The sequence below is a fragment of the Lygodium microphyllum genome, chromosome 20, assembly GCF_053477565.2.
Source record: "Lygodium microphyllum isolate KBCC chromosome 20, Lygodium_microphyllum_v1.1.10, whole genome shotgun sequence".
Taxonomy (NCBI): Eukaryota; Viridiplantae; Streptophyta; class Polypodiopsida; order Schizaeales; family Lygodiaceae; genus Lygodium; species Lygodium microphyllum.
The window spans coordinates 27,092,143-27,109,706 of NC_141154.1; the positions used below are offsets into that span (position 1 = coordinate 27,092,143).

Sequence of the window (17,564 nt, forward strand, 5' to 3'; positions counted from 1 at the left end):
GCACTCCGATAGCTCCACGATTCATGATACAGGCTCAAGCATTCTCAAGCCTCTTCCTCCAAGCTCCATCCTCCATAGCCATGCGTGAGACGAGAGAATAGAAAAGAGGAAGAAGAGAGGAGATGGTGGAGAGCATTAGCTCCAAGATTTCTCTCTCACACACTCACTCCCTCACTCACTCACACTCCCTCCCTCAAGCACTCACAAGCAAGCAAGAGAAGAGAGGAAGAGAAGAAAAAATAAAAGTCTACTTTGCCACACACCAAAGAATGAGCTCTCATTCACTTTTTGAACTTTATATACAAAACCCTCTTTCCCTTGGGCAGTCATCTCCTTTTTACATGGCCGGCCATAGCCTAGGCCATTTTTTCCATTGTTCTCCTATCTTCCTAGCTTCCTTCCTACTACCCATCTACCTTTACAATTTGAATGGGTCAAAGCCCCATGCTCTTAAAATAAATCATGGTGTGTCTTGCGCTCTTTTACAAAAGTATTGACTTGCGCTTTTTCTCCTGCACCTCTCCTTGATTTAAGACTTTTTCACTTCTTGTGTTTCCTGGTTTTTCTTGGCGTGCCTTGGCCTTATCTATTGCTTTAGATTTTCCGGATTTTCCACCTTGTTCGTTTGAGGGTTAACAGAGAGCTAGAATGTTGTGAAAGCACTAATTGATAGTGGATTTTTGTGTCATTTTTACAAATGTTAGCCATGATTAGATGGAGGTATTACATTGTATGCTTGATTCTAGTTCTAAACATAAGGTAAAGAAGTTAGTCATCCAATTCTCTAAAAAAGGGTAGAATAATATTGGGCTCTAATAGAAAGGAATTCTAGAATATGTTTTTTGTGTATTGCAACTACAAATTAGAGCTCCATTGGCATTGATATGCCACTGCTTATGCAAGAGAGACCATGTTGTTTGTGTACTTGATTTAGAGAGTGCTAAAAGTATACCATGAATATAGCATCAATGCTAAGAAATGCTAAGTATAGTTTGATTACACTGCCATAAACAAAATATATGGCGCATTTGCATTTATATTATAGAAGTGTACACCCATTGACCATGTAAGGAGGTTGTTTTCGTATGGGAGAAACACTCCTTGCAAGTGTTGGCATAGAACCATACAAACATTTATGTGCACGTATAGCTTATTAATGCAAACATAACAATGTAAGATGGGAAGATATATGAAAGATAATCCAATCCATTGATGACATAAGAAACCTTGAACAAAATCTATCATCTACAGCATGTGCATACACACATAAATAAAGTGTAAAAGAAAAAAGAAAAAAAAAAGGTTAAAAGGCTTTATGGTTGACTATTTAAAAATTAAAGGTTCAAGTCCTGCCCAATGCTTCTTCATATTATCAATAAGATTTAAAAACATATTATTTTTATGTGTTTGTTAATATTGTTTTTCATATGATAATATTTTCAACATGTTTGTTTATTGTTTTTCATATTATACAAGGGACATTGATTTACAATAGCTCTAAAAAAGCTTCGATAAAATACACAAGCATGCACACTCCCATACCAACACTTCAACCACTACATGTGTTTAAGCTTTATTAGATCATAACATGAAGCTTTAACTTTGGTCCATATTTTTATTCTACATCTTGTTTTTAATATGGTGAGCATGCTACTTTGTGGATTTTGATGTTTCTTGGTTATTGATCAATATAGCATTATTGATGCCTCTAGTTTTATCAAAATAGCTCCCATTAGATGGCCAAATTATGATGTTGAAGCAAGTGATTGTCAAAGAACACACAACATGTTCCATTTTTCAACTTACCCTAGCTGAATAATGGGATGTCATTGCAAGAGCAAGCCTACTTTAATTATATTTGATGAAGAGTGGAAGATAGTGAAAAACAAGGATAACTATTGTTGACAATAAAAAGATGAAGATTATGGAAAGGAAAACTCCCAAGTATAATTTCAAAATCTAAGAAGAAACACTAATTCAAAAATGCCAATCCAATCCAAGGGTTCGGGTTTTAACAACATAAGCCATGAGATGGACTACTTGCTTGTATTCGAGATGGTTGTCTATCTAGTTTATTCGTATAGATTTGAACATAACCCTTTTAGATGATGCATCTTGGAAACCTTGCTTACAAGCTATTGTTGCCAACATGTCATGGTGCATAGTTTCTCATGCTGCTTTGATGAAAATGAAGATGAAGACGACATGTAAGAAGTTCACTGATCCACAATATCACCACATCAAACCATAGTATCACAACCAAAAAATTGCATGTGAAATATATATATATATATATATATATATAAGCAAGATAACATCTACTTCTCATGAGGCTCCTTGTGGACTAATGCCCTACAAGTTATGATCAAACACTAACCACATATTTCACCACCATAGTTTGATCTATGTTCTATAGCCAAGCAAACTAGTTATAGATTGAACCCTAGTGCTTCAACCAAGCAGACCATGGTAGAGCAATTTTGTATAGATGTGTGGAAATGTAAAAAGCACAATAGTAACTATGGAACTTTAAAGGATTACACTGCAATCAAACTATCATGTCAAAAGAACCATGTGATAGTAGCAATATTTAAAAACGCATCCATGAAAAAGTTCCTTGAAATGGGAGACAATGCATAGCAAAAAAGTGAGGACAAAAAACAGTAATGTCATAGGGCAATCCAAAACAGCTTTGACCATTAAGTACTAAAGGCATGAAGTCTGTGTGTGTGTGTGTGTGTGTGTGTGTGTGTGTGTGTGTGTGTGTGTGTGTGTGTGAAGTTGTCTTATCTGTTTTCATACTTGGGATGAAAGAAAAATTGTCTCCAGCAAACAAAATGGCATGGTAAGAGCACAACTCTAACTCAAGCTTACATATTGTGCCATGTAGCTGCCTCACATTATGTGATCTATGCTCTTTCTCATTTTACTGACTAGAAAAGACAATTAGTCCTGTAAGGACAAAGACTATGTCGTAAAAGACAAAGCAAACAGAGGTTATGTAGGTCCGAGAATGCCAGGAGTACTGCACTGAAAGCCAACCTTCCTCTACATAAGGTAAGGCAAATATTCGTGTTGTAACATTTAAAGTAAAGCACATTCAGTTTTCGTTATCTTTTTAATGTCCTAATGCAACCTTCAATCATTCCACGCTCAAGAGATTCAAGGTTCGACACTCAACTGCAAACAAAATTGATGTTTATCAAGCATACGGCCAAACAAGATGCACATATAGATGAGCATTTGAACAATGAGCCAAATACAGACACATCTAGGCTGTCCTAAAAGATGAAGTACACAGTCGCTGTGTATCCACCACTGGATAGGACTGCACATAAGCCCCTTTCTCAATCTTAAAGATAGGCATATGTTCATATTGTAGTATTAGACTAACTCACTTCCTTAATCCACAACCTTTTTAAGTTGCCCCTGGTATGACTTTCATTCATGCCACCCTCCAGAAACCTGAGGTGCAAGGCCCAAACTGCCTACAAATATGAATATGGTCCTTGAACAAGGCCAGACGCAACTCGTGTATAGGTGTGACCCCTTGAACAATAAGCCAAACATAAAGCAACTTGGATCTTGAATCTAACTCTAATATGACGGCTACTCTGCCAGAACTCACACCCACACTAAAATGAGGGTTATCTACCAGTAATCTCCACATGTACAATACCCCTCAGCTTTAAAGTGGTGAAACCGGGTCGCGTCTCGTACAATAATGTCACGTTCATAAATTTTGGCAAAGTATTTTGTTGCAGTATGGCAATCGTTGCATACTCGGAGATTCTTGATTACTCTCATTGGTGCTTTCGGGGGCAAACTCAAATGACCTAGTGCCATAGCAAGCCTTTCACTGTGATGCATAAGTGCATTCTCCTTCTCTGAATCTGGAATGTCACGCAGGACACAGCGAATGTCTGCAGTATAACCAGCGTCCTTCATCAACACCAAAAGCCTTTGAAGCTCCTTACGGATTTCCTTGTCTCTTGGATGGGAATGATCATCCACCAAAAATGTGAATAGTTGACCCTGGAGCTCAATGCGACTCCAGCCTGGCTCCTTCTTCAAGCCTCTACTCTCCATCAATGCTCTTATTTTTGCTTTCTCTTCAAACCTGCTTGATGATGAGTACTTATTTGCTATTGTCATAGATGCAGCTGTATTCAAGGGTATTATCTCATGAACTGGTCTAATGACTCTTCCAGTGGTACCCATTCTACCATTAGAATGGTGTGAACAGCACAGGCTGCCCCCACAAGTGTGATGTCCTGTGGCAAAGTTAATGCCATCATGATTCCCAGTTGTTCCTTTCTCACAGAGAAATGCATGAACCTGCAACGAAAGAGTGTGCAAGATAAAATTAACTTCTAAAAAAGAGGATAGAGTGAATAATATCAGGATCAAAAACGTATTTCAATACCATTGGATATTTATATCAACACCACTGCACCAATCATGTGGTAGTCAACAAGACACTCAATGTCTATAGACTATCATTAAATATGATAGCTGTCATTTTACTACAACAATCGAGCTGTTTGCCTTCAGAAGGATTCTACAATGTAATACAAGCAACCCAAACAACAAATGCTTGAACAATATAAAGTTCTTATGGCTGTGTCAGCAAAGAAGTAGATAGAAATACAATGAAGGTTGAACTGCTCTGGTTGTATCAGGCCTTGGACAGTAAGTTGTATTCAAAAGCAAAGTTTTTTCACACAGCAATCATATGTCAAACGCATCTGAAGTATGAATGGAGTATGATTGGGACCATGGGGATGAATCATACATTGCCCTAAATTTTATTCAAAGAATCAAGTATGTAATTAAAATTAGTCACTTATATACATTGATACTTTAATCAACAGGCCGAGTATAAACTAGAGTTCATTATTCAACCATGTGAAGCCTTACACACAAATTGGCTCAAGAGTCGAGAGTTGATCGTTCATTTCCCAAAATGGAAGATTCACAGCTCAATGGTCCAACCTTAAGACTGAAGACTCGTGAGTCTGGACTTGCAACTGCAACTGACTTAGATATAAACTGTCAGAGTGCAGCGATGCGGAAGTGTAGGACAAAGACTGAGAGAGAGTGAACACAGAGAGAAGAGAGAGAGAGGAGACAGTGAAACGCAGAAAATCTGCAGTGTGCTGTATAGGAGTGCAGAAAATATACACGGGTGCAGAGAAAATATCTGCGTGTGTCTCCGCCTTGAGGACCTCGATCTCCGTCAGCCCACATGCCGTCAGTCACAGCAGGCTATCTCTGTCAGATCTCCATATCCAAGATGTCAAAGTGCTGGACCAGTCTGCTATAAATAGAAGAAAATAACACGAAAATAATAGGCAGAATCAGGTCGGCTGACTGCACAGAAAAACTGGCCGACTGCAGCTGTGCCACGTGGCACCTGTCCGTACTGCTGACGTGGCATCCTGCACTGCTGACGTGGCACTCTGGCCGTACGGCTCTACACACTGCTGTCCAAGAAATGACTCGCTAACACCCCCTCTCAGAGCCCGGACAGGTCAAAAGACTGAGGGATCTGGCATCTCTCCGAAGAAGAGCCTGGGGAATCGCCTTCGTGAACAAATCTGCAAGATTATCCTCCATCTTGCAGTACTCCACATCAATGGTCCCATCCAGAAGCTTCTCCCAAATGAAGTGATATTGGAGCTCAATGTGCTTCGTCCGGGCATGGAATACAGGATTGCATACCAAGGCAATGCAACTCTCATTGTCACACCGCAGAAGAGTAGGAAGAGTCTGGGGGCAGCCAAGCTCCTCCAACAATCTCCGAAGCCACACAACCTCGCATGTGGTGGAAGACGCGGCTCGATACTCAAACTCAGTAGAAGAAAGGGCTACCGTGGACTGCTTCTTGCTACTCCAAGAGAGAACACATGTACCCAAGGTAAAACAATAGCCTCTAGTAGACCTCCGGTGGTCCACATCGCCAGCCCAATCCGAGTCGCTCCAACCTGCAAGAATAAGATCTAAAGCATCTGTACCAGCGGGATACGAAAGCCCTAAGTCAAAGGTCCCCTCAAATATCGAAGAATCCTCAGGGCAACCTGCCAATGCACCTGTTTGGGTCCACTCATGAACCCCGCAAAAAGACCCACAGCAAAACAAAGATCAACACAAGGGTTGAGTAGCCAAATCAAGGATCTAATCAACTGACAGTAGCGGGAAGCATCCATCAAGGGAGAATCTGAGTGTGAATTGGCCTTCCAGTTCGGATCCATAGGAGTAGAAATGGTCCGATAAGTCTCCATCTCAAAAGTCACCAAGAGCTCCTGAATGTATCTCTACTGAGAGATGAAAATCCCCCTCTAAGATTGATAAATCTCGTGACCCAAGAAGAAATGAAGAAGCTCCAAATTCGTCATCCCGAACGTCTAATGTAAAGTTGTCTTGGTCTCTTGGACCTTCTATGCATGATCCCCTATCAAAATCAAATCATCAACATACAACACACAAGTAGAAGTGTACACATAAAGCTGCGGATTGGCCTTGAAGCGCCGATATCCCAACTTTGATTAAAGAAACGAGTTAATCTTCTCATTCCATGCATGCGGAGCCTGCTTGAGGCCATACAAGGCCTTCTTTAACCTATAAACTTTCCCATCCGAGGTGTTAGAGATCATAGCCTGTTTGGTGGGCAGGCAGGCCTGCACAGTCGGACCAGCAGGCTGCTGCACAGTCGGACTGTGCAGTCGGACTGCCACGTGGCAGTCCGACTGCCTGCAGCCGACTTACTCCAAGCTGCGCCCTATTTCTGGCACCCCATTCCAGGCAGTTTTTCGGCTATTTATTGCCGACGTTTCCAGCAGTCTGCCCACTCTTCTCTGTCGCAGATTACAGACCGGTGCCGTGCAGATTTCTGTCTCTGTTCACAGATTTCAGACAGCAGACAGTGCAGACTGCAGCAGACTTCGAGGTGGACAGCAGGTCGCATCGTCGAGGTGGAGACACGCAGTCTAGCGCACTGCGCCCGTGTATATCTTTGTATTCAGCATTCTTTATACAGCAGATCTTCATTGTACACTGTCTCTTTCTCTCCCTTTTCTCTCTGCGTTCTCTCTCTCTCAGTCCTACGCTTCCGCACCGCTGCACTCTGACATGGCATCAGAGCAGTGTTTGAGGGCTGACTGAGCGCAGAATCAACCTGAAGAGGAGTTTCCATCGCGACACAAATTTGCGTTTTTTGCGTTTAAGGGCAGACAGGAGGGCTGCGCCTTGGAATAAGGCTGAAACGAGTGTGGGCGCACAGGAAAGGAGTACAGGTGGTGGATTTGCTGCTGTTTACTGCTGTTTGACGCGGAGAAAGTTTGAGTTTTCAACCTAAAAGTGCAGGTTTTGCTTTTTTCATCGCCTCCGGCGGGTGAAGAAGCTTCGGGACGCGGAAGAGCCTTAGCAGGCTGAGTTTACTCAGTCAGAGGGGGCTGCTTTTGCGTTTGAGAAGGCATTGCATTTTGCAAAAAAGGAAACTCCAAAATAATACTAACCACATACATTTGTCATTGCCTTGTCAGTGCAACAAACTCTCTTTCTAGTCCTTCACTGACAACCATGCAACATAGTCCATTATAGCACATGTCATCAAGTAGGTTTTCCAACATAATAAAAAGATGTAAACAAAGTGTGTCTAGGCTGACTTCACAAACTCCTCGGTGCTAAATTGTCCATACAAAACCAAGATTGTGTGCTTGCATATAATGAATGTGGCAATTTTGTTAGCTTTAGCCTTTTTCCAACACGAGCAACCCAAGAGAGCTGGCCAAATACCCTCAAATAGAAGACCCAAACAATGACAAGTACATCTAGTAGAAAATTTACTAGGCTACTGCTGCTCTATCAATTGTCTTGCCTGTACCAAATTTGTTGCATTATTTATAATACCTGCACAACATTTTGAAGCCCACTATATACAATCACCTCTTTTAGGATCTTATGCACATACTCCCAAACTTGTATTAGCCACCCATATCAACTGCTTTCATAATAAAAGACCCATGTATAGAAGATTCCATGTCATCGATGATAGACCTATGATGAGTATCTGACCATCCATCACATAAAATACTACATCCACATTTTTTACAATTCTCTCTAATGCCAAGCAAGGTTTTGCACACACATTTCACCTCATGTGCAAGCTGCTTTATTGTAAGTAGAGGGCTTATAGCTAGGGTTTGCTTGTTGAGCTACATCTAAGATAGAACCAAGAGAGTAATAGATGTTTGGCATTTTACATGTCACAAGGACGTGAAATTTTGATACTTTGCTTAGCATTTGATTATGTTTCTAATCAAATGCGTAAATGTAAGATGCACATGTATTGTGCAAGTTAGGTAAGTCAAAATGACAAGTCAAAGATTGCAAGATGTCAGTGGGTGTCAAGACAAAAGTTGTAAGAAGTTATATTTTTTATTAGCATTTGATTAAGTTCTTAATCAAATGTGCAAATGTGAGATGCACATATGTTATGCAAGTCAATTAAGTCAAAATGACAAGCCAAAGCACACAAGGTGTTAGTGGGTGTCAAAGGAAAAAGTTGTATTAAGTTATATTTGTTAAGCACTAGGTGATATCTAGTACCATAAATTGGCCTAGATCACTTTAGTAGTCGCAAGTGTCAATAATGACACTAGGGACTGGGCATTAATTAATTGATTAATGTCATTTCAAGAGCTAATGAGTGCTTAGGAATACTTGTGTAATTAATTGACCTAATCAATTTAATTGTTGGGTGGTTCTTTTTTTTACCTCAAAAGAAATAACTATTAAATTGCTGGAAAATAGATTAGGAAGACTGCCACTTGGCAAAACTTTCCCATGCAAGTGAGAAGAGGCTGGTGGGAGGCTCAGAGAGAGAAGACAAGAGTCATTTTGCAGTGGAGCTAAGAGAAGGCTATTGGATCAAATGACCACATGTGGAAGGTCATTGGCAGCCACTAGGAGGTGCTTTGAAACCAAGTGACTACAATCCAAGGCCCTGTAGAAGCAAGCAACAACATCTAGCAAGGGACATCATAGTTTGAGTGTCTTGGTAGTTGGTTACAACTATAAATGGGTATCTAGACAAGGCTGCTGCCAGCAATGAGTAGTAACCTTGAGGAGAAAGTGTACGTGGCTCACCCACCATTTGAGATCTCCCATTCTAAAAACAAAGTTTGTAAGCTAAAAAAGGTATTGTATGGGCTGAAACAAGCCCCTAGAGCACAGTACCCATAGAAACAGGGAACGCCTGTTCCGGCGCATAGGAACGGATTAACGCGTTCCGGGAGGTACGAGCCCAGGAAACGCCGGCGAAACGTTCCAGCCCGTTCCCTGGCCCGTTCCAGCCCGTTCCATCCCGTTCCCTGGCCGTTCCCTGTTTGGAACGGCCGTTCCAGCCCAGGCATGTAAATTTTTAATTTTAAAAAAAAAATCTGTTGACGTTTCGCAGCTCGCTCTCGCCTCCCGCTATCGCCTGTCGCCTGTGTCTGTCCCCTCCGCCTGTCGCCTGCGCCTGTCGCGTGTCCCCTCCGCCTGTCGCCTGCGTCTGGACTTATTCCCTGTCGCCTGTCCCTGCGCCTGCCCCGCCTTCCCCGCCTGTCCCCTGCGCCTGCGCCTGCGCCTGCCCCGCCTGTCCCCTGCGCCTGCGCTTGTCCCCTGCGCCTGCGCCTGCCCCGCCTGTCCCCTGCGCCTGCCCCGCCTGCCCCGCCTGCCCCTGCTCCTCCGCCTGCTCCGTGAACCTGCGCCGCCTACTCCTGCTCCTGGGACCTGCTCCTCCGCCTGCTCCGTGCACCTGCCCCGCCTGCTCCTGCTCCTCCGCCTGCAGGTTGCTCGGCTTTGACTCTCCCACCTGCCTCTGAGTCTCCCGCCTACGTCGCGTGCGGCACACGGTACACTTTGGACCTTGGTTTTCATTGAACTTTGACGCATGGATGTTGAAATGTTGGCTGCAAATTTCTGTAATTACTAATTTCATTGAAGTTTACAGTTTACTGATTATTTGTCACTTCTATATAGATGGCAGCATTGACATCTATGGGATCTTCATCATCCTCAGCAGGTACTTCGTCAACAACAGGACGAAGTCGAAGCACTACTTGGTCATGGTGGGATGAGGTAGATGCAGAGGTGCCATTGAGAGGTGGAGGGGCTCGCCCTTGGAAATGCAAACTTTGCCCTTATGCTCGCACTAGTGGGGCTGATAAAGTGAGAGCCCATCTTCTACATGAGGAGGGGAAAGAGGTGCGTTTTTGCACCAATGTATCAATTGAGAAAAGGCAGGAGTTACTTGACCGCATAGCCACATCTATGGGGAATTCACATGCCAGGAGGACGCCAAATATAGCAGTGGATCCAACAACATGGACTCCAAGACCAGCAGGGCATGGTGCTTCATGCAGAAGACCACCAGGATTAGTGGCTACGCAGCCTTCTCGTGGGCCATCAATGGCAACAGGTCGTGGTGCTAAACAGAGTTCATTGCACACTTCATGGGAACCAAAGAAAAAAGAGGAAACAGATGCAGCAGTGGCACGCTTTTTTTACCATGACCATATTGCATTCAAATCAGCCAGGTCACCTTATTTTTTAAATATGGTGACAAAGATTGCAGAGTATGGACCCACATATAAGCCCCCTTCATCAGAAACTATCAGGACTACATTGCTTCAAAAGGAGAAAGTAGCCATAGAGATTGCAACAGCAAATATTCGCAATCAATGGGTAAGAAATGGAGTGACATTGATAGCAGATGGATGGAGTGACACACGCCATAGGTCCATACATGGTATTGTTGCATATTCTCGTGGAGATGTATACTTCATTGGTAGTCATGATGCTTCAGAGACTGGAAAGAGTGCAGATGTATTGGCATCCGAGTGGTGCGAGGCAGTGCAGGCTGTTGGGGCAGAAAATGTAGTGCAGTTTGTGGCAGATGGTGAACCTACAAACAGGGCAGCAGGAAACATTTTAATGGCAATGTATCCACATATCACCTTTAGTCCATGCATGGCGCATTGCTTGAATAACTTGTTGAAGGATATTGGGGACTTGCCATGGATTGCATCTCTTGTTGCGAAAGGCAACAAGATTATCACATTTATATGTAATCATCAGTACTTGCATGCTGAGTTTCGCAAGAGAAGTGACAAAGAACTTCTTAAATACTCGGATACACGATTTGCATATAACTTTCTTATGCTTGGTCGATTGCACTATTGTAAAGGTGCAATTAGGGAGCTATTTGCTAGTGATGAGTATGAAAATTGGACTGGGGCTGCCACTGCTACTGCTGTGTTATGTAATGCATATGTTTCTGATAGAGATTTTTGGGATGAGGTTAATCGCACCAACCAAATGGTTGATCCTATTATGCACATGTTGAGGCTTGCAGATGGCATGGATCCATGCATTGGGAAGATCTATGAAGGTATGGATCGCATGATTGAGAGGTTGGAGAGTTTGGAACCAAATGCAGATAGGTATGAGCAAATCAAGGAGTTATGCATCAGCAGATGGAATGAGTATGACTCTCCTATGCATGCTGCAGCATATGTGCTTGATCCTGAGTTTCAAGGAAAGATGCAAGAAAGAGACCTTGAGGTGGTCAAGGCTTGGAACACATTGCTTGCAAGGCTTTATCCTAGCCGTGAAATGCAACGCAAAATTAAAAATCAGCTCTCTGTATATCGACAAACATTAGGGATGTTTGGTACAGAGGATGCACTAGAGGACAGGACAAATATTGGGGCTGCTTTATGGTGGGAGGACTATGGGGCAGAAGCTCCAGAGTTGCAGAGTTTGGCTATTCGTATTCTTAGCCAAACAATTAGCTCTTCTTGTTTAGAGCAACTATGGAGCTCCTTCAATCACATTCACTCAAAGAAGAGAAATCGTCTTGGTACAATGAAGACGAATGACCTAGTTTATGTGAGCTCCAATCTTCGCTTGCTAGCTCGTACATCAGTTGCAAAGGCTGATTCTTTTATATGTTGGGAAAAAGATGACGATGATGATGATGGTGATGATGATGGGCAGGATGTTGTTCAGCAGGATGAGCATTCAGGAACAGTGGAGCCATCTTCCATGAATCAGAGCACTTAGTAGCTAGCCTTTTGGAACTTTAGAGTATTGACTTGGAAATTGGAGCTCTTGTAACTTGGATCTTTACTATTTAGGCTTTAAAGTTTACTGTTTAGTGCATATTTTGTGTTTTTGCAATGCACACTTGTTGCCAGTTGGACTTATGCAACATTGTTGATTACAGTGTTGAATTATGAATGCGACAATCCATTGCTGGTTACAATGTTTTGAATCTTTATTATTGTTGAAAGTTGAAACTTGATTATTATGTCTCTAGAGTCTAATTTCATGAATTATAATTCATGGTTGATAATAGATATGATCTGTCTCTCTAGATTCTAAGACTAGTGTTGACTCTCTCTCTCTAGAGGATATATATATATATATATATATATATATATATATATATATATATATACACCGTTCCCTCCGTTCCCGTTCCCTCGCTTTGGGCATTCCCCCCGTTCCAGGGGGTCCCGTTCCCGTTCCCGTTCCCCGTTCCTGGTAACTATGACAGTACCAATGGATACATAAGTTCTTTTTAAGCTAAGCTTCAATAGATGTGCCTCAAATGCTAACTTCTATGTTTACAAGGATAGTGAAAAGTCTATAGTAGTTGTCATACATGTGGATGACCTTCTTAATATAGGTAACTATGAAAATATGATCCATCTAACTCCAAAGGCTTTGAGCTCCTTTTGAAATGCCCTAACAATAACACTCGTAATTTTCTCTTCCCCCCAGAATTCTATCTCATTCTTCAAGCATTTCTCACCTTCCCTCAACAAATTTCAGCAGTTTTAGTCATTGGAGGTGGAGATTTTAAAGAATCTCTACTGTGAACCCTAATTTACAACAAGGATTGATGGCCACCTTGGGAAGTGTACTTAAATTGGCGAGCCTAGGACTTGAATTTGAATAACTGAAATTGGAGAATTTCAAGAGATTCAAGAGGCTAGTCAACTAACATTAAATTTGACGTTGAATTTGTCACTCAAGGAGCACGGTGAAGGCTACTTCCTTAAGCAAACCAAGGGAAAATTTGGTTTGAAGGCTTGCTAGTCATTTGTGACAACAAGAAGCATTTGGAGAGCAAAGGAGGTTCAAGGAATCTCAATGTGTTCCATCCAAATTGAAATACAAGATAAAGAAATACTGCAAGAGGCGCTAGTTTTGGAGCCAACAAGCTGTCCATTGTCCAAGATTTACGTGGTAATGTTGCATTTTCAGTTCATGTGAATTTTTTTATTGCTGTAATTAGTGTAAACAAGGTCATTATTCCCCAAAACCGAGGCTGGTTTCAGCATACCTATCTCAATTTCCATATTTAAGATAGGCTTAAGCAACTAGGCTTCCTTGTGATTGTGCATCACAACCTTAGGCATTCCTATCTCAATTTCCATGCTTAAAATAAAGGGGAGAGAGTGCGCAATGGAGTGTGTTATTGAGGCGTGAGTTGTAGAGCTAAGAGTTAGAGAGAGTGAACACAGAGATAGGTGTACCAGTTCGTGATGGTACACAAAGAATAAAAGAATGTATTTATATGTTAGGGTACATTAAGGGTGTGTTCACACCCGTAAGACTATTTACAAGGAGACGAAGGGATTTTACACCCAACAACCTCCCACTTAGCCCAAAGTAGTACCTTTAAGCTAACCAACTCCCACTAAACGAATGCAATACTCATGCCGAGCCTTTGCAAGACACTTAGTGAGAACATCTGCAAGGTTATCTTGGGTTTTGACCTTAGTCAGTGTAACAAGACCATCATCCAAGACCTATCAAATAAAGTGGTACCAAACATCTTTGTGTTTGGTATGTGCATGGAACATGGCATTCTTAGCCAGACATACTGCACTCTAGCTATCACAACCAAGCACTGGAGTACGTGAAGAAATACCAAAATCCTTGACCAGGCGGCCAAGCCAAATAGCTTCCTTAGAAGCTTCTGTGGCTGAAATATATTCAACTTCTGTAGCACTCAATGCCACAATTTTCTCCAATCTTGAACAACAAGAGATAGCCCCACCAACCAAAGTAAAAACATACCCACTGGTAGATTTCCTAGTGTCAAGATCTCCTACCATGTCCCAATCACAAAATTCCTGCAACTCTAGTATACCCTTTCCATGGCATATACACTTTTCTTGTGTACCTTTCAAGTATCTGAAGATACATTTCACTGCTTCCCAATGTGGTTTGCCAAGGTTAGATATGAATCTACTAACAACTCCCACTGCATAAGCAATGTCAAGGCAAGTTGCAACCATGGCATACATCAAAGATCCACAAGCTGATGCATAAGGTATATCCTTCATGGCACTAGCAGCTGCATTATCCTTAGGACAATCAGATTTGCTAAGCTTTGTATGTGGCGATAAAGAGAAGGCTGAACTCAGATGTCTTTTAAAGGCATTCAAAGTACTCTTATGCTATCCTGCAATCACCATGTCATCCACATATAAAACCAACACAATAAGGCTTCCATCATCAGCCTTTTTAGTATATAAGCAATGATTTGCATGACTACATTTAATCCATGGCTAAGTATAAAGGTATCAAATTTTTTGTACCATTGTCTAGGGGCTTGTTTCAGCCCATATAAGTTGTGTTTCAGCTTACAAACCAAATGCTCTTTTCCTAGAATAGAAAATCCTTCTAGCTACTTCATGTACAGAGCAATCTTCACATCCATCTAATATAACTCTAAATCCAAGGATGCAATAGAGCAAACAAAACACAAAGCGTCGTCATCTTCACCACTGGTGAAAAGGCCTCTTGGAAGTCTATGCCTTCCTTTTGTGTATAGCCCTTAGCAACCAGCCATGCCTTGTACTTGGGCTTCCCATCAATACATTTCAGTTTGTAAACCCATTTATTAGAAATAGCTTTCCTATCCTTGGGTAAAGGTACAAGCTCCCATGTGCTATTTGCATATAGCGACTTCATCTCTTCTTGCATAGCAAGCTGCCACTTCCTTTTGTTTTCACATGACTATGCCTCTTTAAATGTCAAAGGCCCATCCTCGTCAATCAACAAAATGCAATCCAAAGATGGCTAAAACCTCTGTGGCTGCCTTCTGACACATGTAGACCTTCTTACCCAATGATTTGTATCATCAAGTAGTGGGCCTACATCCTAAGGAATGTGCACACCATCACCAGGTGGCTTATTTTCAGCATTTTCTTGCTGCTGTAATCTGTTTTCAGCATGTTCTTCTTGCTGTCCTATTTCATCATGTGCATCTATTTGCTGTCCGTGATCTTCTGGCTGTAGCACAATAGGTTGTTGCTCATTTTCAGCATCAAAAGGGACAGAACTTTCAGCTAATGGCTGCTGAATGGCTGGCTGTTCATGCTGAAATTTGACCTTCTTTTTGTCAAAATCACCATGTGTAGCATTTTTCACCAACTTTGCCTCATTAAAAACTACGTCTCGACTGCTTACTATCTTCCTGCCTTGAGGAAGCCAAACTCTATAACCCATCTCTCCCTCATCTCCATATCCCATGAAGATACCCTTGATGGATTTCATGTCTAGTTTGATCCTCTGTTCTACAGGTACATGCACAAAGGCATCACAACCAAAGTCACGAAAATGGTCATATGAAGCAAGTTTGCTAGACCAAATCTCTTCAGGAATGTCATTTTCCAATGCATGATTGGGAGAGCGATTGCATCATGAACTGCACTTTTAAGAGCCTCTCCCCAAATCTGCTATGGGAGATTAGCTGTGGACAGCATGCATCTGACCTTCTTCAACCACGCCATTTGATGCAAGATTATAAGGGGTTGTAAACTCCCTCTTAATGCCATGCATCTCACAAAACTTGTTAAATTCATTTGAGACATATTCACCCCCATTATCTGTTCTTATAGCTTTCAACTTAAGTCCTTTCTGTGTGGTAACAAAAGCATGAAACTTTTTAAAAGCATCCAACACTTCCTTTTTACTTTTAAGTACAAACACCCATGACTTTCTACTGAAATCATCAATGAAAGTAACAAAGTAGCATACACCCCCATACAAATTAACAGGCATAGTGCACACATCAAAGTGTATTAAGTCAAGAGCATTAGACTTCTTAACAACACCAAAGTAATAAGGAGACTTCACATGTTTTCCATACAAGCAATCATTACAAAATTCGAGACCAGAGCCTTTTACATCAAATCTCCCTAAAGAGGAGAGAACCTAAAGGCCTTTCTGGCTCATATGACCAAGTCTTTTGTGCCAAAGCTCCATCTGTGAATGGACTTCAGCCATAGCCAAGAACTTGCCAGGTGATGCTTTACAATGCAAGTAATATAAAGTCCCCCTTTTGCTGCCTTTAACAATGAACATAGAGCCCTTATGGACCTTCTAAGTTCCACCACCAAAGGTAGTAAAATACCCTTTAACATCAAGCTGCCCAACTAATAGTAGACTTTTCTTTATGCCAGGTACAAATCTAACATCCTGCAAAATCAGCTCTTGGCCATTTTTAAGAGCCAAGAGAATGGTGCCAACACCCTCTATCTCACATGCATAGTTATTACCCAAGTAAACCTTGCCTAAGTAACCTGCAGTGTATTCAGAAAATGACTCCAAAGAGGGGGTAACATGGAAAGAGGCACCCCTTTCCACTATCCATGATTGTAACAGCCCATTATAAGCTAAAAATAAGCCATCAATTTCCTCCTTTTTGGTGATGTCCATATCACCTGTTGTTGCCATAATATCTGCATCATTAGATGACGCTACAACAAGTACCTCTTCAGTGCCAAGAAGCTCTTCAATCACCACACTAGATGCAACATTTGCCTTTGCAACTTCTTTTGAGGAAGAGTTGTCATCGTCTTTCTTATCATCCTTTTTTTTCTTACCCTGTTGTTTCTTTCTTTCTTGCTCTTTCTTAAAGTACCGGCAATCGGGCTTTTTATGCCCTTTACACCCACACTGATAGCATGTGACATCCTATTGTTTGCCCTTGCTTTTGCTTTTGCTTCTGCTTTTCCCTTTACTGGCTGCATTATCCCTCTTTTGAGACCTGCCTCTCACATGGTAAGCTGAGCCACTGCTTTCACCACTAGACTTTCTTCTTATTTCTTCATTAAGGATTGAACCTCTTGCACCATCAAAAGTCAAAGCAGGATTGTTGCTAAGTGACACAACCAAAGATTCCCAGCTGTCAGACAAAGTCATCAATAAGAAAATAGATTTCAATTTATCATCGAAAGCCGCCAAACCAGAGTCCTGCAAACTGACTCAAAACCCCTATAAAAGCAATCAAATGCTCAAATGCTGGCTTAGACTCATCCAACTCCATGTTCACAAGTTTGCGCATAAGATATACTTCATTCACAGGAGTTGTATTTTCATAAGTGTCCTTAATCTTTTTCCATATAGCATAACCTATATCAAGACACTTGATTTTCAATAACACACCAGAAATTCAATGCTGCAATTTATGACAACAAAAATGAGCTGAATAT

At 41.6% G+C, this 17,564-nt stretch overlaps 1 protein-coding gene across 1 annotated transcript in view; it reads right to left on the minus strand.

Moving 5' to 3' along the window:
* Positions 1-3,178: 3,178 nt before the first annotated feature.
* The window catches only part of LOC148018771 (pentatricopeptide repeat-containing protein At2g27610-like), a 33,651-nt gene continuing 19,265 nt past the window's right edge, over positions 3,179-17,564 (minus strand). The window contains exon 3 of the mRNA XM_087660764.1: positions 3,179-4,338. Within this exon, the coding sequence (XP_087516890.1) occupies positions 3,652-4,338 (687 nt within the window). The 3' untranslated portion in view covers positions 3,179-3,651. The remainder of the gene's footprint in view (positions 4,339-17,564) is intronic.